Here is a 13788-nt window from a genome sequence, read left to right on the forward strand (position 1 = left end):
CTGTAAATGATTTCATTAGCGCAAGCATATATTTCTGCTACTATTACACCTATATATGTCTAGGGGTATATATACAGACATATATGTGTATATATACCCCCTATACACATGTTCAGATGTCATGTCTGACATCAAACATGTCCTCAAAAAAGCACTGGCAGTGGCAACCCCGGCAGCATGAAAAATGCTTGCTGGTGAGAAGCCATATTCCTGTCCCGAAGCAACTCAGAGAAATGATCATTTCTCTATAGCGGTCACCCTGCTATGGAAGGGTTTTGTCACCCTTCCATAGCAGTCACTGTCAGTTAACCCTACACTACACTACGGTCCCCTTACACTTAACACTTTCCCTACAGAAACTAAATTTTTGAAGCTAACTTAAGTGTAAAGGAGCACTCTAACTACACTAGATATCCCTTTCCTCACACTAATAAATGCTAAATGACACTTTTAAAGTAAAATTAACAGAACTGCTTCCACTCTCTTCCATGTCCAGTATAACAATGCTAGGAATATGGCGGGGGCTATCTTATATACTGGGGGGCGTATTCACTAATGATTGGTCTAGGGACCCCCTAGTCACTCCAATCAGATTCCTAGCATTCTCCTGCCCCCTCAATTGGCTTTTGCTAATGGTTCTGGTCCAATCACGGGCTTTTAAAGCCCATTTCCTGAAGCATTGCATTTTGGTCGGTTCTGGTTGCCGAATTCCGAACTTTTTGGGCAAAAAGTTCTAAATTCGGCCGAACCTCGAACACCCAATGTTCGGGTCAAACCGATGGTGGACCCGAACCGTTAGATCATCCCTAGTGATTAATAGTCCCTGGGGCATGACCCAGAACTCCAGGCACTTTTTAGGGGCATTTATTGGGTTTTAGGGCTTCAAAATGGTGTTTTTTGATTACCGAAGTTCGGGTCCCATTGATTTCAATGGGGTTCTGAAATCCAGGCCGAACTTTCGGGAAGTTCGGGTGTTCTGGTCGAACCGAACTTTTGAAAAGTTAGATCATCCCTACTGACAATGCATCTTATGTTTTATTAAAGCATTGTGGTTAGCTATAAAATGTGTAATGTCAGCTTTCATTTTGGAAACATTTTGATTGTTGTGTTTAGGTACTTCTTTTTTTTTATTATTAAATCTTTTTCCTTTTCTTAACATACAATATCTGAACAACAAAACCAAAAAAATATATAAAAAATATGAAACAACAGAATTAATGCAGCCAAATACCTAGGACAAACACTCCAAGGCATTGTATAGTATTTAAAAAAAAAAAAAAAAGAATGGTAACGAACAAAGAACACACAAAAAAAAGAGAAAAAAAAAGGAAAGTTTTTTTTTTTTTCCAAGATTCAAGATTCAGCCTGAGCCTATTTAGGACACTGCCCTCTTGTTGCCAAGAGAATCAGCCATGTCCCTACAAGAATACCATTCAGTGAATCTAAAAGGGCGTATCATATCCACCACGCTCTCTCCTGAAAATGTATATTCCAGAAATGATCTCCATCTGATAAAAAATCTCGGAGTATTACGTAAGTTTGAGAGCATGGCATCAAGTCTTTCCAGTTGGCATAGGGACAACAAAGATTGTTGAACCTGTGTGAGATTTGGTGGAATGGAGTTAATCCAATTAGCCATAATAGTTCTATGTGCTGCCAAGAGACAGAGGTGGGTCCATTGCGAAGAAGGGGATATGCAGTTAAAAAGGCAGGTAGTAGGGACCTTAGGTAAACCTGTACCCGAAATAAGACGAATATAGTCCAGCACTCTATCCCAGAAATTGCTAATATGGGGGAAGTCCCAAAGTCGATGTAAGAGTGTAGGCCGGGTAATTTTGCAGTGTCGGAAAGGGTAGTAGGCCTGATGCATTATTCTAAAATGAGTTTCCTGCCAACTTTCAGGTATAATATTAGTATGTATATTTTTATAGCTCTTCAGAAGCTTTCCCGATAATGTTTCATCCCCCAAAATGTGAGACCATTTTTGGAATAGTATCTTTTGAATCTTACCTACAGAGTGGGAGACTACGTGCAGGTACTTCTTAACAAGAGTTTGATAGAAATTATCTAGCGTCAGAACAGTTTTGTAGTTTGAACAGGGACAGCCTCAATGAACCACTGACCAATTTTTTTTTCAAAACTTTTTTATTGTTTTTAAGCGATAGAAATACATAGTACTGACCAATTTTCATCCACCGGTCAAAGCACTTGATACAAAGGCATGTGCCGCTGTGAAAAACTAATTGAACAAAAAAAAAAAAGCCTTCCTGGTACTCATTGTAACTTATTTCTAGACGCTGCTCTATTAGTTTATTTTTTCAACCATGTTCACCAAGGGTACAATGTCATAATTTTTTCTTTGGCCCAATGTTGCGGCCACTTATATTGTTAAATGCATTAAAATTAATTGAATTAAAAAAAAAAGATGAGACTAGTTGAACCATGGTGCTGTTGCTGTACGTAAGTCTAGCTCATTGTAAACTAAACCAAATAATTCCACAGCCAGATATATGCTGCTGGAGTATGCTATCGCTAAAGTTTTCCATGAAAATTGTACAGGGATTCCCCAAGACTGTAATTTAAAGGATTTGTGAATTTTTCATTTTCAATGTCAGCCTCAGAAGTGCACTGAAAGGCCTCCTTCTTCCTCCTGTACAGTTTTCCTATTTTTGTTTTATTTTTTTGCATTGGCACATGGCAGTGCCAAGCTATGTAAATATATATATATTTTTTTAATACCTTGATTATTAACTATAAAAATGTAATTTACTATTAGGGTTCACCCCAAGACTTCATTGGAATTCACTGCTAAATTTGGGTTCACCAACACAATTCCCAGAACTTTTAGCAACGTTTAGCCCAGACAGATTAACTTATCCCTGTGCAATACCTACAAAAGGCAGAGCTGAAATTTTATGAACCATGTTTTATGTTATTCTATTATTTTTAAATGTATTGTTGATCAAGGGACCTTTGATGGTAAAAGTATTTTTACATTTTTTTTTATTCCAGCTACTTGAAAATCATAACAGTAATAAAGTCATAAACAAAGCCCTCACAAATGCTGACTTTTATATTGTTCCTGTTCTCAATATTGATGGATTTGTGTACTCCTGGACAACGGTAAGAAAAAATCTGACCAGAAAAATCATCTTTTAAAATTTTAACCACTCAATTCACAACTTGACATATTTGAGCAATTAATCTCTTTTTCTCTTATGTCCTCTGACAGTCGCCGCCCACTCATACAGTCTTCACCAATGGGTATTGACCTCTTATCCATAGGAGCAATCTAGGCATAAGACTTGTTAAAAACAAAGTAATTTACATAGACACACCTATGGGGGCTGTCCCACTGGTCCAATACCCCCCTGCTATCAGCCATCCCAACTCAGTTTGTCTTCTGCCTAGTTAGGAGTAAGATAGGCTCTCCCTGTGCTGGGGCTACAGTCTCAGCCTTCTTCTATTTTCTTATGATTTTATTTCTGCAAGTGTGTTTTTTCTTTGCATTACTAGCTGTTTATTTATCAGCGTTTAGTTAGTCACTTCTTCAAAATGATGACGGCGTTGCGGAGCTGGGAGTCACAAGGGTCGTCCTGGTATCCCAGGACAGAGGGCCTTATGGAATCCCAGCCCACCATCGAGCATTTAGCAGGCTATGCGTACGCCCTGGCCTCGCAAACGACCCATCACTGTCCTCAGGGATGAAAGCCCGCGAGGTGGCCACCTCGCCTGGACGTCTCTCCCACGGTTTCCATGCGTTGCTAGCATCCTGCGTTTTTGGCTGACGGCACCCCCGCCATCTGGGGTGGGAGGTTTCCCGTCGATGTGAGGCACCCACGCCATCGGGTTCGGTAAGTACATTCTGTGTGGGGCCTCTGTCTGGGGCTGGCAGTCCTGTGTGTCTGTGGTATCCCCTAATGTCTGTGCGTTTTTGGGGCTCCCTTCTCCCGGTCCCTGCGGGGACATTGACTCAGCTAGTTCGCTATGTGGGTTGTGGGGGTCCCTCTCCTATGTGACACTTTATGGTGTGTGTGGAGGTGCAGACACGTGCGGCGACCGCTGCGGGGTTAATAATCGCCGGTCCACCATTTTAGGTGTGGGCAGCATGCTGGCTTCACTGTGGGCGCTTCTGCAGCGAGGTATGTAGTGTGTTTTGGCGCCTTACAGCGCCATCTTGTGTGTGGCAGTGTGTTCTCCTGAGCACATGTTGGCGGCCATTTTTCCGGAGCCTCCCTTTCGCTTTCTATGGGCAACCATGTTTCCTTCACTTCCTCTTTCTGTACAGAGGAGATCGGCAGGCGTGTGGTAACACTTGTGGGGTCTGTCTTTGCTGTTTTTTTGTGGGAATACCTCTGGCTATCATTTTATTCCTGTTTGGGGGTCTGCTTGCAGAATCCTTCATAGCGGTGTACTGCGGGGGATCACGGTGCGCTTAAAGGGCCAGTACCTTGAAAAAAAATATATATTTTTTTATTATGGAGTCCCAGGACAGCAAATTTCCCCCAGCTTTGGTGGATGATTCAGGTTCCTCTGAATCTTCTGCTCTGCCTGCCTTGACTGCCTCACTTGCAACTTTGGCGTCCAAGGTGGATCTTTTGATGACTGAACGGGATGCTAGAAAAAGGCCTAGGCTCTCTCTTTCTTCTGATTCTGAGTCTTACATGGTTGCCGTAGATAGTGTGCCCCTTGACGGGTCTCGCTCTCCTGAGGGGAGGCGGAGGATGTGGGGGTGGATGATTCCCCCCCTGGGATGGCCGAGGACCACGCAGCTATGGATGCGCTGATCATTGCCGTTAAGGAAACACTACATTTAGAGGATGAGCCCAATCCTCCGGGAAAACGGTCCTCTTTTGGTACCCACAGATCCCGTAAGGTGGCACAGGTATTTCCTTGCCCCGCTGAGTTACACGAAACTGTGAATGAACAATGGCGCATCTTGAAGCGCACTTTTGTGGTACCTAAGAAGTTTCAACTCCTCTACCCCTTTGCGTCTCCTACGGATTTGCGCTCGTCTGTGGCTCCCAAAGTGGATCACACTGTGGCCAGATTGAACAGGGCCACTCTGGTACCCACCGAGGATTCCCTGTGTTTAAAGATCCTAAGGATAGGACTCTGGAATCTCTTGCCCGACATTCCTAAATGGTGGCGGGTTTCATGCTGCAACCTATTTTCGCCTCTGTCATGGTGGCTCAAGCTGTGGCGGATTGAACCAGGGTGCTCAGACGCACCCTCGTGGCTGATTCTGCCCCCCCTACTAGCTTGGGGATGGTGGACCAGATTTATCAAGGGATCATGTATTTGTGCGATGCGGCCTTGAATGAGGCCCCATTAGCTGCGCGCTTATTTAGTGTCGCAGTACTTTATCGCCGCTTGATATGGTTAAAAAGCTGGTCGGCTGACCAGACTTCCAGGAAGACAGTGTCCGACATCCCTTATGCTGGGTCTCGTCTTTTTGGAGAATCCCTGGATGAATTGGTTAAAGGTGTCACTGGGGGCAAGAGCACTCTGTTGCCCCAGAATCCTAGGGGTAAGTCTTTCCGCGGTAAGCGGGGCCCCTCCTTTAAACCAAATCAGGGGTCCTTTCATGCCTTCAAGGCGCAGGACAAGGCGAAACCTTTCAAGGGCCAGGGTGGCCAGAGAAAGTCCTGGGCGGGCAAGCCAAAAGCTGCCCAGGCTGGTGCAGCGGCTCAGTCCGCCACTGCCTGAAGGGGCGCCCTCACCCGTTTCAGGGGTGGGGGGACGTCTGTGCATTTTCCTTGGGGGGGACGTCTGTGCAACCTTGGCTGCTCCGGATTCCGGACAAGTGGGTTCAGGAAATCATTCAAATGAGGTTACAAGATCGAATTCCTTTCGCGACCAGGGGACAGATTCTTTCCCTCAAATCTTCATTTGACCCCAGATCGGCTGCAAGATCTTCATTGGGCGGTTCAGGATCTACTCGCCCAGGGGGTAATCGTCCTGGTGCCACATCGGGACAGATTTCGGGGGTTTTACTCAAATCTGTTCACTGTGCCCAGAAAGGAGGGCAAGGTGCGTCCGATTCTGGACTTAAAAGCTTTGAACCACTTTGTGCGCGTTAAAAAATTCCGCATTGAATCGCTCTGCTCGGTGGTGGCCTCCCTGAGTCCAGGAGATTTCCTGGCTTCTATCAACCTGAAGGATGCATATTTACACATCCCCATATTCGAGGGTCATCAGAGGTACCCCCAATTCGCTATCGTGGAGGAACACTATCAGTTTGTAGCGTTACCTTTCGGTCTCGCTTTGGCTCCAAGGGTGTTTACCAAAGTGCTGGCTCCTGTTCTGGGCCTATTACGGGCACAGGGCATTGCGGTCTTGGGTTATCTGGACGATCTCCTGTTAAGATCGAGTGCCAGTCAGAGCCTGCTGCGCGATGTGTCCACTACGGTTCAGACGCTCCAGGAGTTCGGATGGACCATCAACGTTCAGAAGTCGACTTTGTCTCTTTCGGTGTGTCTCCCTTATTTGGGAATGGTCTTGGACTCCGCCCAAGCAAAGGTGTTTCTGCCGGAGGACAAGCTTCGGACCCTGCAGAGCGAGGTCAGGTCCCTCAGGGACAACGAGTCCTCGTCGATCAGGACCTGTATGCGGTTCCTGGGATTGATGGTGTCAGCCTTCAAGGCGATACCGTTTGCACAGTTTCACACGTGGTCACTCCAAGCGGAGATACTGGCCAGGTGGGACAGGCTCCCTCAGTCCTTGAACCTAAGGGTGTCTCTGAGTCGCCAAACCAGAGTGAATCTTCTGTGGTGACTTCGGTCCCCGGCTGTAGCGGAGGGGAAATCCTTCCGGCCGTTGCTGTGGACGGTGATTACCACGGATGCCAGCCTTTCGGGCTGGGGTGGCATCCTGGGCAACCTGGGGTCTGCCCAGGGCACTTGGTCGGTGGAGGAATCATCTCTACCGATAAACATCTTGGAATTGAGAGCGATCAGGCTGTGCCTGCTCCATTGGTCAGATCGTCTTCAAGGCCGCCCTGTACGGGTGCAGACGGACAATGCCACTGCGGTGGCTTACATCAATCACCAAGGGGACACCAGGAGTGCCCGGGCGGCTCAGGAAGTGACCAGAATTCTGTCTTGGGCCGAGACCCACGTCCTGGCAATTTCGGCAGTTCACATTCTGGGTGTGGAGAACTGGCAGGCCGATTATCTGAGCCGCCAGACCCTGAACCAGGGGGAATGGTCCCTGAACCCAGAGGTTTTTCAGATGCTGTGTGCGAAATGGGGATCCCCGTATGTGGATCTGTTCGCGTGCCGGCTAAACAACAAGGTGGGAAGGTTCGTGGCAAGAATGCGCGTTCCTCTGGCAGACGCCTCGGATGTGCTGGTGGAGCCTTGGCACCGGTATCGTCTGATGTATGCCTTTCCCCCAATTCAGCTGTTGTCCAGGTTCCTGCGCAGGTTGGTCTCGGAACCGAAGTTGGTGATTCTGGTGGCCCCAGACTGGCCATGCCGGTCCTGGTACGTGGACATCATTCAACTGGCCGTTGAGCCTCCACGGTGGCTACCATTACGAGACGATCTACTGTCTCAGGGACCGATCTTCCATCCTGCTTTACAGTCGCTGGCTTTAACGGCATGGCTGTCCTACAATCTGGTGTGGACCAGCGCCTGGCGTTGTCCACGATTAAGGGATAGTTGTCTTCACTGGCCGTCCTTTTCCAGCGCCCATTGGCGTCTAACTCTTTGATTCGCACCTTTATTTAAAGTGTGCGTCACTTGGCCCCTCCTCGGAGGGCGCCCCTACCTCCTTGGGACTTGAACTTGGTTCTGTCCGTTTTGCAACGTTCTCCCTTTGAAAACATCCGGGAGATTTCTTTGCCTCTGCTGTCGAAAAAGTTTGCTTTTCTGGTAGCGATCACTTCTGCACGCAGAGTGTCGGAGTTGGCGGCCTTATCTTGCCGCTCCCCTTACCTGGTGGTTCTTAGGGATAATGTGGTCTTGCGACCCAACCAATCCTTCCTTCCAAAGGTGGTTTCTGATTTTCACCTTAATGAGGACATTGTTTTGCCTTCGCTTTGTGCGAATCCTAAACATCCTAAGGAGTTTGCCTTACATTCCTTGGATGTTGTCCGGGCGATCAGGGTTTACCTGTCGTCCATTGAATCCTTTCGGAAGTCGGATTCTCTTTTTGTCCTTCCTGAGGGACCTCGGAAGGGTATGGCTACTTCTGCGGCGAACATTTCAAAATGGATCAGACAGACGATTGTGCAGGCCTATTCAATTAAGGGACGGGTACCGCCCTTCCCTGTCAAGGCGCACTCTACTAGAGCGGTGAGTGCGTCCTGGGCCTTCTGACATCAGGCTTCGGTGGTCCAGGTGTGCAAGGCTGCGACTTGGTCGTCTGTGCACACCTTTTCAAAATTCTACAATCTTGATGTTCTGGCATCGGCAGATGCCTCCTTTGGCCGCAAAGTTCTGTGTGCAGCAGTGCCTTAAGGGGACCCTAGTTTTGCAGGGCCCTGGCTGTTGGGGTTGTTTTCCCCCTTGTTTATTTGCTTTCCTGGGTTGTTGCTCCAGTTGAGCTTTTTTGTTGCCCAGAGGATACCTTTCTGCTCACGTAAGGTTCCTTTCTCTGCGGTGGGTACTGCGTTGCCTTTCTGACGGTTGTGTTTCCCACGCCTCACTGCTTTGGGACATCCCATTGGTGAAGACTGTATGAGTGGGCGGCGACTGTCAGAGGACGTAAGAGAAAACTGAATTTTTATAAAATCTTACCGTAAAATTATTTTCTCTGAGTCCTCTGACAGTCGCCGCCCCCGCCCCTCTTTTTGGGGTTCTTTGGACTTTAACTGCTTGCTACCAAACTGAGTTGGGATGGCTGATAGCAGGGGGATATTGGACCAGTGGGACAGCCCCCATAGGTGTGTCTATGTAAATGACTTTGTTTTTAACAAGTCTTATGCCTAGCTTGCTCCTATGGATAAGAGGTCAATACCCATTGGTGAAGACTGTATGAGTGGGCAGCGACTGTCAGGACTCAGAGAAAGGAATTTTACGGTAAGATTTTACAAAAATTCCGTTATTTTTTTTTTTATTTTTTTTTTTTTTGTAAGCACATGTTTAAAGTTTTTTGTCTATCCAAAAAAAAAAAAAAAAAAAAGGAATTGTCAAAGAAATAAGGTCCTGGTTAAAATAAATCCAGTGTCTTTTGGGGGTTCCAACACTTCTTTTTCCTCAGGGCTTATAAACCATATTGACTTGGAACGGGTGGACACAGTAAAATATAGATAGGGTCTACACAGGATAGCCTGGCAACAGACAGGCTTTTCTACTTAGGCTGTCGCTGTTTCCTAAAGAAAACAAACTGTAAGTCACCTTTTGTTTTGATGAATGGAATGTATTTAGCTGATTTTAACTAAAATGTATCTAGCCCAAGAACAGAAAATTAAAAAATTGTAGCCCACCAACTCTTAGATGCAGTGGCTGTATTAGCTTACTTTTTGTTTGGCTGAACACATTTTTAGCAAGTACAGAAAATAACAGTAGATCTTGTCAGAAAAGCAAAGATTATAATAATTTCTTTAAGCTCTATACTGAGCCAAAACAAATTTGTATTGCTTTTGTAAACTGCTATTTCCTATGTAATTGAGATGAACAAGGATAGATAGGTTCATAGTGCAGCCCGAGTGGCGTCCTAAAATACGGTAGGAGAATAAGCATACCCATCCAAAGACAGGAAGCAGGCCCGGATTGGCTAATCGGGAGCATCGGGAGAATTCCCGGTGGGCTGGTCCAGTGCAGGGCCGGTACAAGGGGTGGAACAATTTATTGTAGGAAAGGGGAGGGGGCGCAGCGGAGGTGAAGTGCTTAGGGCTCGGGTTTACTGTCAGTGTCAGCATCTTCTGTCTACTTCTGTCCCTGTCTGTCAGCCCGCCCACCACCAGCATTGCTTTAGTATTCTTAGCTCTGTGTCCAGGTTGAGTCCCGGCATTTTCTGCATCTTCTGTCCCCGCCCACCTCCTATCAGACCTGTAGTTAATGGTCTAGGGAAGTGCTGTACGTGGTGGGCGGGCCAGTAGGCGGGGATAGAGGCCGGCAGAAGATGAAGAAGATGTCGGGACTACATCACTGGCAGAGCTAAGAATAGTAAAGCAATGCAGGTGGTGGGCGGGCTGACAGACGGGGACAGAAGCAGACAGAAGATGCCCAGATTAAACCCAAGATCACTGATGAATTACAGGTAGGTACAATGCAGTAATCTACTAATATTTAGAAGCTATTGTTTCTTGTTATCTGCAACTACTTTCTTTATTTGTTCATCTAAACTGCCTGGACACTATGCATGCATGGTGTATCAAAAGTACAAGGCCTACAACAAGGGGTCTGAAGTTAGAGAAGATACAGTACAGATGTCTAACAAGCAGAATGTTGTCTAGAGGAAACTAAAGTGATGTTTCTAATGATTACAGTAATTGTGTCACTTGCTGAAACAACCAACCAGGAAGTGGGTGACATAGCAAAGGTAAAAATTACTCTAGTAGTGAAGGTGTTATACTTGGCCCCTTTACTAGCGACCAGGACAGGTGTTCCATGGATCCACTTCAGGCATTCCCATTCATATCTATTGGGACACAGTGGCTGCACAGACACAGCTGCTGCTCCCAGTTTAACATGTGTGTGGGAGTGGGCATTAGTGTGCTCAGGTAGGTGTCCCTGAACTCGCATTGTCTGCATTTAAGGACGCACACCTGCACCCACATGGATGTGAAGTTGGGAGCAGCAGCTGTGTCTGTGCAGCTGCTGTATCCCAATTTACAGGATGGAACTGCCTGCACGCAGATGCATGGAATACCTGTAAATCGCATGCAGGCAAATACAGACTTCACCATGCTTAAGTACATCTGTCTAATTGAGGCCGTAATCTTCCAAAAGGGATACCTGTTCTGGAGACCATTCTCTAAGAGGGGATTTCAATTAAAGTGCTTAGTGCTCATGAAATACCCAATTAAATACAATTATATATCTATATATAACACTTCAAACAAATAAAAGTGCTTTTGTGCTCAGTGCTACTATAATTTGATCACTCAAAGTTCAGTGCAAAAAAATTGTCCAATATTCTCCCAGTGAAGTATTCGCGACCATGCAGGGGAACAGTGGTGGTGGGTATCTCCTATTCATCCGTGCAGTATTATCTGGGGTGTGCGCTTACCAGAGGGATATGATCCCTGTTTCCTTATTATCTAATATATCTATAGCACTTGCACAATGCAGTGATATTCTGCTCTTTTCAGCTGAGCACTGTGGATATGATTGATAAATAGGGGAGTACTCAGCAGAAATTTTTTTTAAAGTGATTTTGTGCTATTACAGTAAAATATGTTGGAGGCACCTTGCTGTATGTATTTTCCATTTAGGTGACTATTATATCAGGTTCACACTAATGCGTTTTCTGTGACTCACATTTGCGCAGGCACAGCAGCCGATTCATTTAAATGGGCTACTGTACCTGCAGGAAACACAGGAAAAAGGTCCCTGCACCTTTATGAAAACGCAGCCGCAGCAAAATCGCATGGTGCAAAAGTACCGTGTAATTTCCCGCACCAAAAAATGTGCTGCATTTTCAGATGCACGGGAGTGCCAAAAGGAATAAATGGCAGCCTTGCGCATCTGTAAAAGAGCAGGGAATTCTTCCTGCAGGTGGTTGGGGGAATAGGTGCCATTTACACACTGTCCCGCACATGCAACCACCTGTAACAGTGTAAACCTAGCCATGGGCTCATTTACACTTGCAGTTTAAGGGCAATAAAACATGCTGCTGAGCCTCATTTTACAGCTCCCTATCACTCCCCCTGTTTAAGCTGCAGAGGCAGCAGCTAGAGGTTTACAGATGCCACTGCTGCAAGGTGGGGGGGGGGCAGTGTAGGTGTCAGTGAAGGGGTCAGTGTAGGGGGGTTAGTGTAGGTGTCAGTGGTGAAGGTGTCAGTGTAGGTGTCAGTGTAGGGGGGTCAGTGAAGGGGTCAATGTAGGGGGGTCAGTGTAAGGGTTCAGTGAAGGGAAGTGTCAGTGTAGGGGGGTCAGTGTAGGTGTCAGTGGTGAAGGGGTCAGTGTAGGTGTCAGTGTAGGGGGGTCAGTGTAGGGGGGTCAGTGTAAGGGTTCAGTGAAGGGAAGTGTCAGTGTAGGGGGGTCAGTGTAGGTGTCAGTGGTGAAGGGGTCAGTGTAGGTGTCAGTGTAGGGGGGTCAGTGAAGGGGTCAGTGTAGGGGGGTCAGTGTAAGGGTTCAGTGAAGGGAAGTGTCAGTGTAGGGGGGTCAGTGCAGGGGGGGGGTCAGTCTTTCCCTCTTTCTTTCCACCCCACCTACTTGTTCTCTCCTTCCCTCTTTCTTTCCACCCCTCTCTATCTCTCTCTCTCTCTCTCTCGCTCCCTGCCTCTCCTTCCCTCTTTATTTCACTCCTCCTTCTCTCTCTCTCTCTCACTGAATGAATTACAAGGCTGTAGAGAACAGTGCGCCATTGCAAACTTATATTCAGAGGTTTTAATTACATTATTTTAAAGCGGTTGTAAACCCGAAAAAAAAAAAAAACCTGCAAGACAAAGCCATAATGAGCTAGTATGCATCGCATACTAGCTCATTATGCATTACTTACCTTAGAACGAAGCCCCGACGCGGACCCCCGGACATCGCTGCGGGCGCCGCCATGATCCGGAAGCATCTCTTCCGGGTTCGGCGGCTCCGGCTCTGTGATTGGCCGGAGCCGCGATGACGTCACTCCCGCGCATGCGCGCGGGAGTGATTTTCCGGCAAGCTGCCGGCTAGGAAAACTGATGGTCCCCCCGGACCTTCAGAGCGCATGCGCCGCTCGCGTGAGCGGCTGCATGCACTGCAAATATCTCCTAAACCGTGCCAGTTTAGGAGATATTAATTATACCTAAAGGTAAGCCTTATTATAGGCTTACCTGTAGGTAAAAGTGTCAAAAAGCGGGATACTACCGCTTTAATATAGGGAGTCGTGAACTAAAGTGGGCCAGTCTAAGGCATGAAACTCCAGGGCTGAAAATGAGTCCCACTCCGGCCCTGACAGGAAGTATATTATTTCCAGGTTTACCAGGAGAAAATAAAAGAAAAAAAAAGTTTAGAAAATGTTTAGTTCTAATACATGTTGTAAGCGAATACAAAATATGTTAAAGTGGAACTTCACTCTCTTAATCAACATTGATTATTTTTAATCCTCATGCTGCTAGCATTAGTAAATAGAAAGGAAAGTATATTATATTTACTTGTTTTAAACTTTTTCTTTACACTTCTTCAGTTACTTTCTGGTTTCCATGCCTAGGCAATTGATGTCGTACATCCCAGCAGGCTTCAGGAGGGGAGGAGAGGAGGAGGAGTTTTCTCAGATAAGCACACTCTCCAGCATACATACTTAAGTTACAGCGGAGTTCCACCCTAATTTTAAACTTTCCATCATACATAACCTTATCACATGCTAAAAACGAATTGGATATTTTTTTTTGTTAGTTTACCTTATTTTTAGTGATAAATAACTTCACTTCCTCCTTATGCGGCCACGGCCGCCAACGTCATTTCCTGCTTTGCAATGACTCCTGGAAGGTGAGCGTCATCAATCCCAGGAGTCAATGCGCCTGCACCGGTGTCCCTCGTCACTTCCGGTGCAGGCGTGTCATTCTCTGCCGATGGATGGAGAACAGCTTCTGGGCATGCGCAATGACGTCAAACCAGCTGTGGGATGACGTGCCTGCCCCGGAAATGACAAGGGTATAGCATTCTGGAACTCGCTTACAACTGCGAAATCCAGGAA

General features: G+C 46.6%; 2 protein-coding genes across 2 annotated transcripts in view; both read left to right on the forward strand.

Annotated features, from left to right (window-relative positions):
• The window catches only part of LOC309558932 (uncharacterized protein), a 754545-nt gene that overhangs the window by 456435 nt on the left and 284322 nt on the right, over positions 1-13788 (forward strand). The window lies entirely within an intron of this gene.
• The window catches only part of LOC309558934 (carboxypeptidase O-like), a gene marked incomplete at both ends in the record, with an annotated part of 74891 nt that overhangs the window by 40472 nt on the left and 20631 nt on the right, over positions 1-13788 (forward strand). Inside the window, one exon of the mRNA XM_082262031.1 lies at positions 3013-3123. Within this exon, the coding sequence (XP_082118157.1) occupies positions 3013-3123 (111 nt within the window). The remainder of the gene's footprint in view (positions 1-3012; positions 3124-13788) is intronic.

This window comes from Pelophylax lessonae (genome assembly GCF_965119305.1).
Source record: "Pelophylax lessonae genome assembly, chromosome: 6".
NCBI classification, from domain to species: Eukaryota; Metazoa; Chordata; class Amphibia; order Anura; family Ranidae; genus Pelophylax; species Pelophylax lessonae.